The sequence below is a fragment of the Helianthus annuus genome, chromosome 11 (assembly GCF_002127325.2).
Source record: "Helianthus annuus cultivar XRQ/B chromosome 11, HanXRQr2.0-SUNRISE, whole genome shotgun sequence".
NCBI lineage: Eukaryota > Viridiplantae > Streptophyta > Magnoliopsida > Asterales > Asteraceae > Helianthus > Helianthus annuus.
In genome coordinates, this window is record NC_035443.2 from 19069482 (window position 1) to 19087801 (window position 18320).

The 18320-nt window shown below is 33.1% G+C and overlaps 1 protein-coding gene across 1 annotated transcript; it reads left to right on the plus strand.

Annotated features, from left to right (window-relative positions):
* Positions 1-243: 243 nt before the first annotated feature.
* LOC110898800 (probable leucine-rich repeat receptor-like serine/threonine-protein kinase At3g14840) lies at positions 244-18112 on the plus strand. The gene is made up of 24 exons (XM_022145639.2): positions 244-388; positions 954-1110; positions 9235-9306; positions 9389-9460; positions 9547-9618; positions 10586-10657; positions 10731-10802; positions 10887-10958; positions 11044-11115; positions 11194-11265; positions 11362-11436; positions 11526-11597; positions 11688-11753; positions 11856-11915; positions 11995-12030; positions 12110-12150; positions 12233-12609; positions 12693-12885; positions 15297-15461; positions 15750-15859; positions 15942-16152; positions 16465-16702; positions 16791-16941; positions 17574-18112. Exons 1-24 carry the CDS (start codon positions 310-312, stop codon positions 17838-17840), a joined length of 2874 nt encoding a protein of 957 aa, XP_022001331.1. The 5' UTR covers positions 244-309; the 3' UTR covers positions 17841-18112.
* Positions 18113-18320: the final 208 nt, after the last annotated feature.

Here is an 18320-nt window from a genome sequence, read left to right on the forward strand (position 1 = left end):
ATCAACTCATGTAATAAACAAGGTTTTTAAAAATATATTCTAACCTGTGTAATAAACGAGGTTTTTAAAGATGTATTTTTTTTTTTTTTGTTATTCTATCGAAATAAGAAGCGACAAATTAAATGAGGTTGCGTGTACAGTTCGAATATTTGAATGTGTGAACGGTAAAGCTTTAAGAGTCGTGGTCTTCGCCCTACAATTATTTCCCAACAAGTTCAGACCATTTCGATTTGTTCATATTTGTTGGGTGTGTATTCTATAAATACATGTATTAATATCCATCCTGAACATATTATTGGTCTAAGCAGCATGTTGCTAATTCTATGCGTTGCATTGCTACCTTTTGCTTCTGCATCCATCAACACAACTTGTCTTCCTTTAGAAGAAGGTAAGTTTATAAGTATACGATAAAGGTTGAGATTATGGGTGTTCAACAAATCCAATAACGAGTTTCGAATTAATCGAATCTAAGTTTTCAAATTTTTACTTGAATTTGTGTTTGATTCAAATATGATTTAGCTTTGATTTATTCTGTTCGAATTCGATTCTTATTTGAAACTTGAATTCAAATAATATGATAGTATTAAAATTCTCCCTAAACAATAAATTATTTTACTTTTATTTTTAAAAGTACTAAAAACTAGTTGTTTTTAGCTTTAAAACTTTTAACCTACAAAATTAATCAACTATCAATATGTCAAAAGACGAAAATTTTAAAGACTATTAGGCATTTGTGCATGGTAATGTTACGGATAATATACTAATTACTTTCTGATTTATATTAATCGCAAGATCATAATAATTACTCTTAGGTTTATCCTTAAATCTATAACCATCTATATTTATTAAAAATATTTATAAACTGAACTTGAATTTCGAATAGAATCAAATTGAAAATCGTGATTATATATTGCACATTTTATGGGTTAGTTACTTAAAAGCATCTATTTCAGTGAATGCACTGAGGGAGATCGGAAGAAAGCTTGGTAAAGATTGGGATTTTGAACAAGATCCATGTCATGGTTGGGAGATTTACAACGTTGGAACACGTGAGAATAATGTCACTTGCAACCTAGAACCAAATAGCACGACATGTCACGTCGTTAGCATGTAATTTCCTCTTCCCTCGCTTGTTATTTTAGTTGACTTACTATGAAATATATTTTCAAAAGAAAGTGCTAAAAGGGTCAAGTGATGCAAATATCACCACTTGATGTTACACGTATGTGAAATCTCAAAAATACATACAAAAATGCAATTGACGAAATTTTAAGTGACGTTTAGGTTAACTTTAACCGATCATGTGGTGTAAATGTCACCATTTGATAGGGTAAGTAAACCTTAACCATTAACCGAAATTAACTAATAACTGAACCGTTACTAAACCAAATTAACCGATAACCAATATTAACCGATGGTTATCGATAATGCTATTTGATTAACTGACAAGTCGGTTATGATTATGGATATGGTTAAAGGTTTCCCATAACTGAACCCAACCGAAATCAATTAAGACATACTTTTAAAATATATCGATATTTAAAATATACATGTTTAAGGAATCAAACTCTATATACATAAAAAACATTTACGAAAGCTTTTTTTTTAAATATATAATTAGTTTTAAAATGTTTAAAAATAATCATTGTATAAAATTTGACTCATTTTATTCATAAGTAGGGCTGTAAACGAACCGAACGTTCAGCGAACAGTTCGTGAACCGTTCGGCAGGAAGTTCGTTTATGTTCGTTCGATTAGCTTAACGAACGAACACGAACAAAAAATTTCGTTCGGTTAGCTTAGCGAACGAACACGAACACAGGTCTCGTTCGTTCGACTTCGTTCGTGAACGTTCTATAATATGTTCGTTTGATTATATTAAAAATATAATAAATAATAAACCTTTTATCAAAACATATTGAAAACTTGAAACCCTATATTTTTCTAAGTTAGCTAAAATTTGGACATTCTAAGACATTTTTTGGGATAATTATGTCTAGGTTAGCTAAACTTTATTCATGGTTTGGTAGTGTGGTAGACTTCTTGTGTTTTGATTTATCATTTGATGATAGTATTTAACTACTTATATCCAATGTTTAAGTATAACAATGTTTTCATTTTTTATTTTCAAGTTAAATGTTCATTTGCGTTCATTTTTATTTGCTTGCGTTCGTTTATGTTCGAGAGCAGTGTTCACGAACTGTTCATGAACAATTGAATTTCGTTAACGAACGAACACGAACATAAACTTATGTTCGGTATGCGTTCATGAACAGTTCGCGAACATGTTAATTTCCTTAATGAACGAACACGAACATCTTGTTCGTGTTCGTTCGGTTCGTTTACAACCCTATTCATAACTATGTTTATTTATTTATTTATTTATTGTTTATTTATAAAAACAATTGTAACTGTGACAATTAAAGTCTAATATGTTCATTTAGTTTAAACTTAGATCGGTTAATTAATTGAATCATAATTGAGTCTCATAACTGATTAATCGAACCGAAGTTTGATTATCGTTATGATTAAGGAAATTTCATAGCCAAAGTTAACAGTTAGGCCGGTGGGTATGGCATGGCCCGCCACATCATCATCGATAGCGCCCCGGGGGCGCCAAAGACCATACCGAGCAAGTTTAGGGGGGGGGGGCTATGATGTGATCGCCAGTGTGTTAACGAGGGTTAAAGGTGTGTGCAGGTGGGGCCCACTTATTTTCAACCAATATTTTTTTTAATTTTGTTTAATAGGGGGCTTTATACTACATCATGCAAGTTAAAGGAAGGGGCTTTAAAGCCCCTATATGACATGGCGCCTAGATGAATCTGACGTGACGTGATAAAGCCCCTAACCCTCAGCCTTATGTAGGGATGAGATTGGTACGATACCGGTACCGATACCGTAAATACCGTTACCGAAATTGAGGAAATATGGATACCGATTACCGTACCGTATTTATAGATTCGGTACCAGTACGGTGCCGGTATCGGTACCTGTATTTCGATACTTTACCATATTGGTACCGCTTTGGTGTCATCCATTGTTTACCTAAAAAAATTTCATGTGCAACACATCCATCAATTATTAATTGAACTAGAGTAATATATAGAGAAATGTAAACAAATGATAAACATATTAAGTAGTAAAAAAAATCAAAAGGTAAAACATCCATGGGTTCGACTTTTAACATCCAAATTCCAACATGTCTAAAAAATCATCATAATTGATTAAAAATAAACAAACAAAAGAAATTTGATATTGGTTTTTGTAAAACAATGTTCAAGAAAATATAACTTCATAGTGAGATCTAAGATAATAGCAAAATACATAAGGTCATTATTAAATTCGGTATTAATACCGGTATTTACCGAAAAATACCGGTACCGATACCATTTTTTACCGATACCGAATTTCTAAAAATCTATTACCGATACCGGTACTGTTTATGACCGGTATGGTACCGATACGGTACCGGTATTTCGGTAAAAAAAATCTCATCACTAGCCTTATGCATGTAGTTAAAGGTGAAAACCAAACCTAACCCACATTTGCATACCCCTACCATTTGACTAGATACGTATGTGAAATTTGTTAGAAATATAAAAAAAAAGCAATTACACACGTACGTGAAATATATTAGAAATATAAAAATTGCAATTGGATAAGGTTTTAGGTGACGTGTTTGGTTATCCTTGGATGCGTCCTAACAATACCTTTTCAAAGATGTCAAATTTCTGTACGTGATGTCGTTGATGCATGCACCTTTTATAAAAAAAAAATAAGAATGTTTTTTCTACGTAAAACTTCAAATAAAGAGTACAGGGCCGTCTCCGAAAATGAAAAAAAAAAATTTGGTCCTGTGCGAGATAAAAATTTGGGCCCTATTCGCAAAACCCCTGATTCGATGTTCCAAAAAATTCCTACACCAATGATGATGATGATGATATCCTGGTTAACCCTCAATTTCGCCCTTAAACAAAACCCTTTACGTCGATGATGATGATCGCCTAGTCTGGTCACACAGCGTCACAGCGAACACAGCGTCAGATGGTCTTCTTTTCCCGCAAGACAGGATTCTGATTTTAACAAAAGGAGAGTTTGATGGACTTGGTGGATCCAAGACTAGTTCATTAACACAGGCACATTTAAACTTAATAAACAGGCCCTGTAACATTTAAACACAAGCCTAATATTTTTTTTTATAAAAACATACAATTTTTTTTAAATATATATATAAAAAAAAAGAAAATTTTGGGCCCTATATTGATTTGGGCCCTGTGCACAGGCCCATTCTGCACTTGGCCATAGACGGCCCTGAAAGGGTAAATTAGTTCTCTAAAGACTACTTACATATTAATCCTCTCATTTTATTACATTTTAATTACTTATTTTTAACAACTATAAGTAATTAGGTAATAGTTACACTTTATACCCTTATAAAAAAGACTAAGTTAATATTTTCCTGTTTAAATTACACCATAAAAACAAGCAATTTTATTCTCTTTAATTTGAGTACGTTATATATATATATATACACACACATTTTAATCCTCTCATCTTATTATATCTTAATTATTTATTTTTAACACTTAAAGAGTTATACTTTATCTTCTTATAAAAAAAGACTAAGTTAATATTTTTTTTAAAAAAAATTAAATTATAAAAACAAGCATTTTATTCTCTTTAAATTGAGTAAGTGTTATATATATATATATATATATATATATATATATATATATATATATATATATATATATATATATATATATATATATAGTAAGGTTCATTTGAAAACCACCCTTATTACGAGAACGCGAGAACCAATAAAATACCTAAAAAAAATCCAAAAAACACACAATTTTTTTTATTATTATTTTCCTAATAAAAATCGCTATATTTCGTTACAAAAAAAACTTTTTTTTTTCGAGTAATAGTTATGGATGCATATGTGCATATGTATCATTTCTTGGACAAATTTCGTAATATATTACCAGTAGTAGAAAAATGCACTTTCATTCACATAACAATCCACAATACACTAATTTTTACATTACCAATATTAAGAATGCACATGTGCATCATTAGGTATAACCATCATATAACGTGTTTCGGTACAAAAAATTTGCGATTTTAAACGATGAAGTAGGCCCATATAGATGTGTTTGGTTAGTTATATCTAGTGGTTGATGGTTTGATTATATTTGTCACTTTATGATGTAGTATGTTGTTTGGATGGTATAAAGGGTGTTGATGTACATCTAATAAAGTGAAATATTGGTAATAGTATTGTATTATGGATGGTAGGAGGCAATGGTATTGTATTACTGATGGTAGGAGGTAATGGTAGTGTATTATGGATGGTATTATAGATGAAAGGAAAGGTGTATTCAAAGTGGTGTACCAAAACAAGTTATAACATGTTCATACATATAGATGCACATGTGCATTTCTAGTGTTGTTGATGTTGTAACAAGTTCATACATATAGATGCACATGTGCATTTCTAATATTGCTAATGTAAAAAAGTAGTGTATTATGAATGGTAGTGTAAATGAAAGTTCAATTGTATGATATTAGTAATGTATTACGGAATTTGTAAAAGAAATAGTACATATGCAAATGTGCATGGATAATTGTTACTCAAAATTTTTTTATTTTTTTTTTGGTGACGAAATATAGCGATATTTTTATAAAAAATAGTTAAAAAAAATTTTTGAGTGTTTTTTTTTTTTTTTTTGGTTGTGTTCACAATTGGTTCTCGCGGTTCTTACTATAAAGGGTGGTTCCTAACGGATCCTTCTCCTATATATATATATATATAGGGGAAGGTTCAAATAAAAACCACTAGTTATTGTGAAAACTCGAAAACTAATTAAAAAAAGCCAAAAAAACATACAAAAATTTTTTTTTTTAATTTTTTTTTTTTGCAATCAAAATTTCGCAGGTTTTTAATATAAAAAAATTTTCAAAAAAAAAAAAAAAATTTGTGTAGTGCACATGTGTAATACTGCACATATGTATGTGTACTACACATGTGTATTATTACACATGTGCACTACACAAATTTTTTTTTTTTTTTGAAAAAAAGTTTTTTTTTATATATAAAAACTAGCGATTTTTATAAAAAAAAAAATTGAAAAAAAATTTTTTGTGTGTTTTTTAGGCTTTTTTTAGTTAGTTTTCGAGTTTTCACAATAAAAGTGGTTTTCATTTGAACCATCCCCTATATATATATATATATATATATATATATATATATATATATATATCTATATAGGGGACCGCTAAAATGAGAACCACCTCGAGTTGTAAGAACCGTGAGAACTACACCGTGCGGGGCGAGGTGGACCAAATTTTTTTTTCAAAAACGTAGTTGCGTGTATTATAAACACATTTGTAAAAAAAAATTCAAAAAAAAAAATGTCGTGTGTGTAGTTTTGAGCACCACAAGTTTGTGTTTACGGGTACCGTAAATCTAACCGGAAAATTTACAGGTACCGTAAACACAAACTTGTGGTGCTCAAAACTACACACACGACATTTTTTTTTTGAATTTTTTTTTATAAATGCGTTTATAATACATGCATCTACGTTTATGAAAAAAAAATTTGGTCCACCTCGGTCCGGATCAAAAAGTTCTCGCGGTTCTTACAACTCGAGATGGTTCTTATTTTAGCGCAATTCTATATATATATATGTAAAGAGTAAAATACAAATGCGCTTATCGTATGATACGTACGCGATCATCCCAGCCGTTCGATCAGGTGCAGATCTGGTGCGAATTCAATACATATCGCATGTGAAAAAATGGTTAGCATGGGGTAGTGTGAAAAATGGCATGGGGTGTGTAGATGGACAAAATCGCATGTGGAAGATTTGAATATCGCATGTGAAAAATGGCATGGGGTAATGTGAAAAATGGCATGGGGTGTGTAGAATCGCATGTGGAAGATTGAATATCGCATGTGAAAAAATGGCTAGCATGGGGTAATGTGAAAAAATGGCATGGGGTGTGTAGAATCGCATGTGGAAAATTGAATATCGCATGTGAAAAATGGCATGAGGTAATGTGAAAAATGGCATGGGGTGTGTAGAATCGCATGTGGAAAATTGAATATCGCATGTGAAAAAATGGCTAGCATGGGGTAATGTGAAAAATGACATGGGGTGTGTAGAATCGCATGTGGAAAATTAAATATCGCATGTGAAAAATGGTTAGCATGGGGTAATGTGAAAAATGGCATGGGGTGTGTAGATGGAGAAAATCGCATGTGGAAGATTGAATTCGCACAGCTCGGTACAGTTCACATGGAGGTATTAAATCGCATGGGAGATGAACATCTGACGGCTAGGGTTATCGCGTACGTAATGTACGATAAGCCCTATTGTACGTTAACCGGCCTATATATATATATAGGTAGAGTATCCTGTAAAAAGTGCTCAAAGTGTGAGAAGTGTATTATACACTATATATAATACTATATAACACCATATAAACACCGTATAACAATATGTAACACCATATAATACCATATAACACTATGTAACACTATATATCATTATATAACAAATGTAACACTATAGGTTGTCTGATAGCATGTCTATGATAGATGCATAGTGTTATATTTGTTATATAATGTTATATAGTGTTACATAGTGTTACATGGTATTATACGGTGTTACATATTGTTATACGGTGTTTATATGGTGTTATATAGTATTATATATTATACTTCTCACACTTCTCACACTTTAGACCCTTTTTACACTATCCTTACCCTATATATATATATATATATATATATATATATAAAAAGAAATTGATATGTTATGTAATTAACAATGTCTATAGATGGGCAATAAGTGAATTGTTAACCGAAACCGAATTGAAGAACAGATGAAACCAAACCGAAATCAAATAAAAACTGAATTAACTGAAAATTAATTAACCAAAAACCGAATTAACCAAAACCAGTAATCAATGTTTGTTTGTACCCTCGTTTAACCAAAATCAACCGAATTGAACCAAACTATCCGTATGTTCATATATTTTAGCTTTTATACATCCACTTCATGTATTTCTTATTTTATACCTCTATTTCATGTATTTATACTTCCATTTCATGTATTTATACAACATATTTATATACATCAATTTCATATATTTCTAAACAAATTTTTTAGCCTAAGTTTGGTTTTGGTTAAACTGAAATTTAATAAATCGAACCAAAAAAACATCAAACTAACCACACAAAAGAGAATTGATTAACCGAAAATTGATTGTTAATAAAATATAATAACCGATGACTTTGGTTTTCGGCTTCGTTTGAGGATAATAACAACCGACCGAACCATGCAGACTATAATAAGATATACTAACTGATGAATTCGCTTATTAGGTTTATTCACCTCAATGATACTATAATAAATATTAAACAAAAGAGTTAAATGCCCGGATAGTCCACGTGGTTTACTATTTTTTCACCTTTAGTCCCTAACTTTCTAAAATTACAGCTATAGTCCCCAACTTTTCAATTTTCGTTCCTTGATAGTCCCTGTGCCTAACATCAGTTAGTTTTTTCAGTTAAAAGGGTGTGAAATGACAAAAATACCCTTTTCTTAAAAAGGGCAAATCACAGGAACTATCCGGGCATTTAATAAACAAAAAAATAAAATTCTAATTAATAAATCGAATTTCAACTGATGTTAGGCACATGGACTATCCGGGAACGAAAATTGAAAAATTAGGGACTATAGCTGTAATTTTGAAAAGTTAGAGACTAAAGATGAAAAAAAGGCAAAACAGAGAGACTATCCTGACATTTAACTCTAAACAAAATGAATTCGCTTCACATTATGAACCACAACCATTCACCTAAAGGAACACAATCCTCTGCATAAAGAAGGTGGGATACAGTCGGCTCGTTGTTTGGGGGAGATGTGGGGTTGTATTCTTTCTCTTTTAAACAAAAGGGTGTAATAGTCATTTTAAAATGAATGACATTCTAACGTTCATAGGAAACATCAAATGCAATCAAAGAATGTTCGCTTAATTTCCACATCAACCTCAATTTAAACTCAACGGGCAACATACCCTTTCCCCAATTATCGCTCTCTGGTACAAAATTAGGATTTTCAAAGGTTCAGAAACACAAAAATTAGGGTTTCTTCGTCGAAATACGCATAAATTGTTGTTCATATACTGAATGATCCTTTGCTTGGTACGAGATGCAGAAGTCTTAAAGGACAAAGCCTACCAGGCAATCTCCCACTGGAATTCTCCAATCTTCCTTACCTCCAGAATTTGTATGATCTCTTCTTGTTTATTAAATTAACTTCGATTGTTTGTTTGTGTTTGATAGTTGAATTGTGTATTTAATTGTTACAGAGACTTAACTCGCAACTGTCTCAGTGGCACAATTCCTCCAGAATGGGGATCTATGCAGCGAATTGTAAACATGTAATTCTACTTTGTGTATAATTTGTAATATACTGTATTGACTTTGGATCATAAGGCGTTACGTTTGAGTTTGAAATCAATTGCAGTTCTCTTCTAGTGAATCGTTTGAACGGATCACTCCCGAAGGAGCTCGGAAACATCAACACATTAAAATCTTTGTGAGTTTCTTTTTATCTGTTATCTCATCAGATTTACTCAGTGTTGTAAAAAGCTGGATTAATCGTAATTGGTAGTCGGATTATATATCCCCTGGTAGGACCGAGAATCCGTAAACGGTTAAAGGCAGCGGTCAAACTCAAAGTTGATCAAAATTTTTGAAGTATCAGAAAAATTACACGTATTAATACAATCCGATTAATAAGGTTGAAAAATTATATATAAAATTTTCATAATTTTATATATAATTTTTCAACCTTATTAATCGGATTGGGTTAATACGCATTATATACATATAAGTTTGAAAATTACATATAAAATTCCAATCTTGTTAATTTTGATTAATCGTTGGTCGGTACCCCAACTCCTGTCTAGCACCTAGCAATTTTTATAATCAGGGATTTACTTGTTGGTTCAGGCCCCTAAAACACACATTCTGAAAAGCTCACGAAACAAGATGAACAAAACTTTCTACTTGCACTTTATATAAAATTGAGTGTGTTCAAAATACTTTTGCTGCTATCCTATTTATAAGAAAACAAATAAAGCACATGCAAAAGAAACATTCAACCCATTCTCTATTATTCAGCAACTACTTCCAACATCCCCAACGTCCATTTTCTAATTTGTTTCCAACAAATTCGGTCAATCTATGACCAGTTCTAAAACCGTAACCGTTGCCAACTTGACCCGTATCTGACCCGATCAAGATTATTCCAACATTACTGTCATTTTTAACTTATATAATTGTTGTTGAAAGACAAACATGTTCAGAGAAAAAACGGCTAAGGTTTATTCATCAGAAAAACATCAAGTACAAATGAAAAGAAAATAAAACATTATATAGCCAGGCTACAGGCTTACTAGTTAACGGGCCAAAGCCCACAATAAACTAATAAACTAAACTTATTTTATTAGGCTAACAATTGTTATTTTGCTGTTTGTGACTATAATTCTGTTATTAATTAGATCCGTAGAGGACAACATGATGTCTGGAGCAATTCCTGATGAACTTGGGAATCTTACAAGCATTGAGAGACTGTAAGACTTTGTGAAATTTGATGATATTGGTGTGGATACTTTCGGTATACAACTGTTTCATTTTCTGTTGTAGAATACTGAGCTCCAACTATTTCACTGGGGAATTGCCTGTATCATTTGCAAATCTGATCAATATGAAGGAGTTGTGAGTTCTACTATTATTCTTTGATCATTATATGGCTAGTCAGATAGATGAAGTTACTTATATTTATTGTTGTTTCTTACACAGTCATATTAGCGGTAACAACTTCTCTGGGAAGATCCCGGATTTCATTGGAGAATGGCCAAGTCTCATGAGCTTGTGAGACATTTTCCTACTCTTTCTTTTCCATTTATCGATTATACCGGATATATTTAAAATTTTAAATTAAGTTTCTGAATAACAGAAGGATTGTGGCCAATGGGTTTGAAGGGCCAATACCTCCTAGCATTACTCTCTTGGAAAACCTGATAGACTTGTAAGTAATCTCTTATATCGTTTCTATTTGCTTGCAACTTTGGTCAAATATTTGTGTTGACTTAGTCATGAGGTGCAGGCGAATCAGTGACTTGAAAGGACCAGACAACCCTTTTCCACCCTTTAGTAATACAACACATTTGAAGAACCTGTGAGTTGAATTGCTTCTTTTTAATTCAGTGTTACCAATTTCTTTTTTTTTTTTTTTTTTTTTTGCTTTAGTGTATTCTGAACTCAATCTTGCCAGGATCTTGAGGAGCTGCAATTTAATCGGCCAGTTACCAGTCTTGCCACAATCTCTTGCCTCAAGTCTGAAAGTCTTGTTAGTAATATGGACCTTTCTCTCAATTATTTACTTTATACATGAAATTTCAAGGGTCCTTCGATAAAATTGTTTCTGTTGCTCTTCAGAGACTTCAGCTTTAACAAGCTTAACGGATCCATCCCTACAAATTTCTCTGAACTATATGACACAGATTTTATGTAAGTAAATGTATTGCTATCCCACGTACTTCTCATTACAATGTATTATTTTCCCACATACTTCTTACTGAAATATACATTGAGTTTTAGCTATCTTACTGGAAACTTGCTATCTGGAAGTGTGCCTGATTGGATGACAAGTACTGGAAAAAAAATGTAAGTTTATTTGATGTAAAAATGAAGTTGTAACATGTCCCCTTGATTGGTTGTAGAATATACTGATGACTAATGTTGCAATTTTTTATTTTCTTTTTGCAGTGATTTGTCATACAACAATTTTACATATGATAACTCTTCTCACTGTCAAGTGCGGGAAACGTAAGACCATCCCCATCTTTTTACAAAGTGCTTCTTTTTAAACATGCTAAGTCTTGAGGTTTCTATTGTTTTATTGCAGAAACTTGTTTGCTTCGTCTTCAGATGCTACCATACCGTAAGTTTCTTTGCCTAAAGATTCAGCAACGTGTATTTCTATGCAACTTACTCTTCTTATTTTTGTGTTATTTTATCAGTAACAAGGTCTCATGCTTGCGTAGCAGTGGTTGTCAAACAAGTAATATTAATCCACATATTACCTTCTCTTATCACTTGTGTTGATGAAGTTTTTTGATGTATAGTTGTACTTTTTGAATTAGATTGGTCTTCATTGTATATCAATTGTGGTGGGGATGAACTAAGCGTCGGGAGTGATTCTTATGAAAGTGACTTGGAACAAGGTGGTCCTTCGTCTTTCACTTCAACTGAAAATCGATGGGGATTTAGCAACACCGGTCACTTTATGGATAACAACATCAATACCGACAATTATACTGTTAAAAATACTTCTAGACTCCTGATGAACAACCCTGAGTTGTACATGAGCGCACGAATCTCGGCTTTATCTTTGACGTATTATGGTTTTTGTTTGCATAGTGGAAGCTACAATGTAAGCCTTCACTTTGCCGAGATTGTTTTTACCGATGATGGGACATATAGCAGCCTTGGGAGGCGTGTATTTGATATCTACATTCAGGTGAGTTTCCTTATATTATGATGTATGATTAACTTAGTTCGTACTTTTGGAGCCTTAAGTGTATAAATTTGGTAATACGTTAGGGTGAACGAGTGGAGAAGGATTTTGACATAAGTGACGAAGCAGGTGGGGTTGGGAAAGAAATTGTAAAAAGTTATACGGTAAATGTTAACGCTACTCTGTTTATCCGACTCAATTGGGCTGGGAAAGGAACAACCGCTATACCATCACGAGGAGTATATGGTCCTCTTATTTCAGCTATTTCTGTGAATCCAAGTAAGCTATTATTACCTTAATTAATTTCTATGCATGGGTAACTAAATTTTGTCTGACTACTGTATGAATAACTAACTTACTGTACACCCAAAGAAACAATCAGGTTTTAAATATAACTTTGGAGTTGGGAATATAATGTAACGCCCGTAGGGCGTGATTTAGTATAGGAATACATCATTATTATGCTATGCTGTCTTGCCTGACGTCACCTTCTAGGATGATTAACCTTTATCAGTTTATCTTGATGTTCACCTCTTTTAACGGGAATGATAATGATGATTTGTTAGTCTATACTATAACTTACTCTAACCCACTCGTCCACCTCTTGTAACAAGAGTGAGAACGATGATTTGCCAGTCTATGCAATAACATTCTCTTACCCGCTATAGTTTTTCCCACGTCTTTGGCTCCCAGTTCTAAGCTCATGCATAGCTAGCATTGGGTAAACGGATAGTTCTACGGCTAGTTAGATACAAATGCACTGCCAACTAGAACATTAGGGCTACAAATTTGTAACGAAGATACATGCCCACCCACTTCTGTTCATAAATCGGTTCTTCAATCACCACTCGATGCGCCACTTTCGAGCTAGCAAAGGATAGAATTTAACTCAAACACTTGACTTGAATAACACATTTTTACAAAAATTCTCACAATCTGCCTCCTCATTTCCTTCATTCATGAGAACTAAACCACTAACATTGATTGAGGCACTAGCACCATTCAACTTTTCTCATTCTACTTTTACATGGGTTCCTTTCTCGTTCTTAGTTTTACTTCTACTCTTAAATCTCATTCTTGTTTGTTTACGGCTACCTAACATATTAATATACAAGTTCTTTTCAAAATTGTATATAGACTTGTATGTTGATATAAATTTCTCACCTTTTGTGTTTAAAAGTGAGAGCGTAGAATATTATGTTATTGATTGAATCTTATGAAAAGATTACATAAGATCCCGTATATAGGTTATGATATTACACTTAAGCACCATCTAGTTACAATAACTATAAAAGCTAACCAAACTTGTCTAATATTCCCCCGCAAGTTGATGGCGGGGAACGACCTGCAACTTGGAATGTAGCAGCCGAAACCGTTGTGATGGTAGAGGTTTAGTAAAGACGTCAACAATTTGATCACTAGTGTTGATAAACTGAACTTTTAATTTTCGTTGAGCTACTTTCTCCCTAACGAAATGAAAATCAACTTCAATATGTTTGGTACGAGCATGGAAGACAGGATAGGCCGAAAGATACGTGGCACCTAAGTTGTTACACCAGAGTGTAGGTGTGGAATTGTGGCATATTCCAAGTTCAATCAATAATGCTTTCAACCAAGTTAATTTTTTAGCCACAGTGTCAGCAAGAGCCTTGTATTCGGATTCAGTTGAGGAGCGGGAGACCGTATGCTGTTTGCATGCATTCCAAGAGATGAGATTAGATCCAAGATATATGGCAAATCCCCCAGTGGGTCGATGATCATCAGGACACCCAACCCAATCAGCATCAAAGATGGCCTTTAGGCTGGTTTGCCAGTTAACATCGGTGAAGGCCTGAAGAGAAGATCCAGAATTATGCCAAATAAAAAGACAAAAGTGAGAGGTGCCATTGAGGTACCACAAAATACGTTTAACTGCAGACCAATGGTTTTATGTGGGAGCATGCATAAATGACATACTTTATTCACAACAAAAGTAATATCAGGCCTTGAGAGTCAGACATACTGTAAAGCTCCAACAATTTGACGATACTTGGTAGGATCCAAAAGGGCAGGACTATCACCAAGAGCTAAGATTTGAGAAGTGGTTCATTAGTACAATGGCTCATTTATGTTATCTCTTGATTCAGTGCATATATATTCTATCTTATGTAGCGTAAATTGTATCCAAAATTAAGAAGATTTGGGCCATCGGAGGGTTTGGGCCTTGTGTCGTCGCCCACCCCGCACCCCCTACGGGCCGGCCCTAACCCCTATCTCCTTGGTGCACCTTGTGCATTTTATAGAACCACGTGTATGCAACCCCCTAATCTCAATCTACATGGCCGTGACCTTCGTCGGTGCACCTTGGGCTTTTTATATATATTTTATCAAAATACGTTGTTTGTTTCATCTAAATATGCAATTTCTATTATATAGTTATATTAATACAGAAAAAAGCCTAAAATTCATCTATTTATATCAAAACAAAAAAGCATGATATCCTGGTATTTTCACATACTCACGCTATGGAGTCGCTAACAATCAGATTGCGTGATAGGGTCCCTCTGCTAACACTCACCTTTTAGCATTTCTACAAGAACTTTTCTTTGATAAATATCCTTTTTATAGTTGGATTTGCTCCTTGTACACTATTTTTTTTTTTCTTAAATTGCCCTTGATCGACTATTGTTTCTATCTTCTTAATTTTTCAGATTTTTGGGTTCCAACAAAAGATAGACCTCTGCACGGAAATGGAAACAGTGTGTCTGCAGGGACTCTGTCTGGAATTGTGGTTGGAACACTTTGCCTTTTCATCTTAATTTTTGGAGCTTTATGGTGGCGGGGTTATTTAACATGCAGAAATACTACAGAACTAGGTAATTGAAAATACAAATATGTATAAAAGAATAATGGTTTAAAATATTATAATTGATGTCATTTTCTGTTTTTAACTTCTAATTTTGGTGTACTTCGTATATGGCATAAAACACAATTCTAAAAAGAACACTAAACTAAACTAGTCAACCTATTGTGCTAAATGTGTTTGTAGGCTTGACTTGAAACTGACCCGAACCTGTTTAGACTAATCCCAAACCCGCAAATTTAGTGATAGATTCGTGTCATGTCAGGATTTCACATGATTTGTTAAATTTGTGGTTCAACAGAGCTGAATGGGCTTACTGGTTCCTTTACACTGAGGCAAATTAAAGCTGCAACAAACAATTTTGATGTTGCTAATAAGATTGGAGAAGGTGGTTTTGGCTCTGTTTACAAGGTAATCTAGTACTTAATCTATGGATCACATAATATTAAACATGTTTTTAATTATGTTGGGTAATATTGTCTTTTTTATGAAGGGAGTATTGCCAGATGGCACCTTAATAGCAGTAAAGCAGCTTTCCTCCGCATCAAAGCAAGGAAATAGGGAGTTCTTGAACGAATTAGGCGTGATTTCTGCTTTGCAACACCCGCATCTTGTGAAGCTGTATGGATGTTGTATTGAAGGCAGTCAATTGTTGCTTGCATATGAATACATGGAAAATAACAGTCTCGCCCGTGCTTTATTTGGTAATTATGATACACTTTTACTCCATTTAACAAGTTAAAACTTGTAGTTTTTTTACACGGGTCGGGCTAGGTTGTCCTAATTCCTAAAACACTTTTCTTGAGTGTTTTTTTTTTTTTTTTTAATATTTTTATGTACTTCATCGAATATGACTGCAAAAATCCTATAAATTGACTAAAGAGTACACTTTCTGTCGGTTTTGATGTGTTCCACCTGTTTCCGTTTTAATTAATTGTTTTTCGTTTCTTTTTTTCAATCTGGATCTTATGTATTTACTTATTAGTTTCAAATGATTTTGACCTTATGGATTGAAGGGCCTAAAGAATGGAAGTTGGAACTTGATTGGCCAACACGATATAGGATATGCATCGGTATAGCGAAAGGTCTTGCTTTTCTCCATGAAGAATCAAGATTAAAGATTGTGCATAGAGACATTAAAGCAACTAATGTGCTGCTTGATAAGAATTTGAATGCCAAAATTTCTGATTTCGGTTTGGCTAAGCTTGATGAAGAGGATAACACCCATATAAGCACCCGTGTTGCTGGCACTTAGTAAGTCATATAGACTTGAGTATATTTTTTTTATTAATTTATTGCATTTTCAAACCCTTACTGTAAATTTTCATTTTTAAATTTTCAGTGGATATATTGCTCCCGAATATGCAATGTGCGGTTACCTCACAGAGAAAGCAGACGTCTATAGCTATGGAATTGTTCTCTTAGAGATCGTGAGCGGGACTCGTAACATTGCTGACATGGCAAAGGAAGATGATTTTGTTCTTCTTGATTGGGTAACTAACTGCGTAAATAATTAGTCCGTTAAATAAGATTCTTAAAACAGTAATCTTGAAATAATAATTAAGATCTTTTAATAAATATATTTAGGGGGTTTGAACTTTTTTTAGTTGTAATTGTAGTGTTTTTTTTTTTTAAAGTATTTGCAAATGGGTGTCATTTGTTTTGTAAAAATTGTTCAAGACTCCAATAATTTAAAAGTTTTTTTTTTTTTTTTTTTTTTTTCAGTTTTCACTTTTTTTATAAAACTTAGTTTATTTCACTAATAATCTGTAATATTTGATATAATCTAAAGTTTAGTTTTCTCTACGTTTCTGTATAAGTGTTACTGAAAACAGGGTTGTATGCGAATATTTTTTGATGTATTATGAGACCAATTAATACATTATTTTCGATACGACTTAAGATTAAATGAAAATATAAAAAAAAGTTATGCGATTCAAGAGAAAATATTTGGTTCCCAAACACGGATACCCTGTTTTTACAAGAAAAACCACCTATTTTTTTCTTATAAAAAACTCCATTTGAAACCACTTTAGGTTACTTTTAAACCATTGCATAACCCTTTTTATTGCATTTATCCATCATACTCAATATTTTTATTATTCCCCATGTTTCTTTATTTCAGGCCATATATTTGAAAACCAACGGTAATTTGATTGAGTTAGTTGACCCGAAGCTGAATTCCAAATACGACATCCAAGAGATGATGGTTGTTATAAATGTAGCTATACTGTGCACAGCAATCTCTCCAACCAATAGGCCAACAATGTCATCAGTGGTTAGCATGCTCGAAGGGAGAGTAGTTCCTCAAGAATTTGCTTTTGAACAAAGTGTCTCAGTGACTGAATTAGACCGTCACAAAATGATGGAGCAACTTGAGGATATGAACTAGAGCCAGATCACAAAAACGTCTATCCCGTGCACCAATTACTCAAAATCTGTTGTTGATTTGTACCCAGTTGACGCTTTTAGTGACCATCTGCAAAACAGATCCAATGATACAAATATATTATTATCTAAATGGTTTTAGTGTAAATGTTTACGTCTATAGAAGGATCGATAGAGTACAGTAGATCATAAATTTTTTTTTACGTGTCTTAGATCGCAATTATTTAAACTTTGGTTTTTCTTATGGTAACACTAATTTTAGTTTTCTGGTGACTATGAGCATGTCTGCATGATATTTTCTTTTATAGTTAAAACATATTGCAGTTTTGACATATTCTAACCACATTCTGCTTGTAAGTTGTAACTATTATGTTAGATTCTAAGGCTTACATACCCCAAACAACGGTCCGATTATGTCCCATCTTCATGAGGGAATGTCCGCTAATAAACTCCCACAACTTGGCAAGGATGTTTGGTTGTCTGC

Coding starts and splice junctions, on each gene's coding strand:
- LOC110898800 (XM_022145639.2), top strand. CDS start 310: ATGTTGCTAATTCTATGCGTTGCATTGCTACCTTTTGCTTCTGCATCC. Junction 389..953: donor TTGTCTTCCTTTAGAAGAAG/GTAAGTTTATAA, acceptor CATCTATTTCAG/TGAATGCACTGAGGGAGATC. Junction 11,754..11,855: donor ACAAGTACTGGAAAAAAAAT/GTAAGTTTATTT, acceptor TTCTTTTTGCAG/TGATTTGTCATACAACAATT.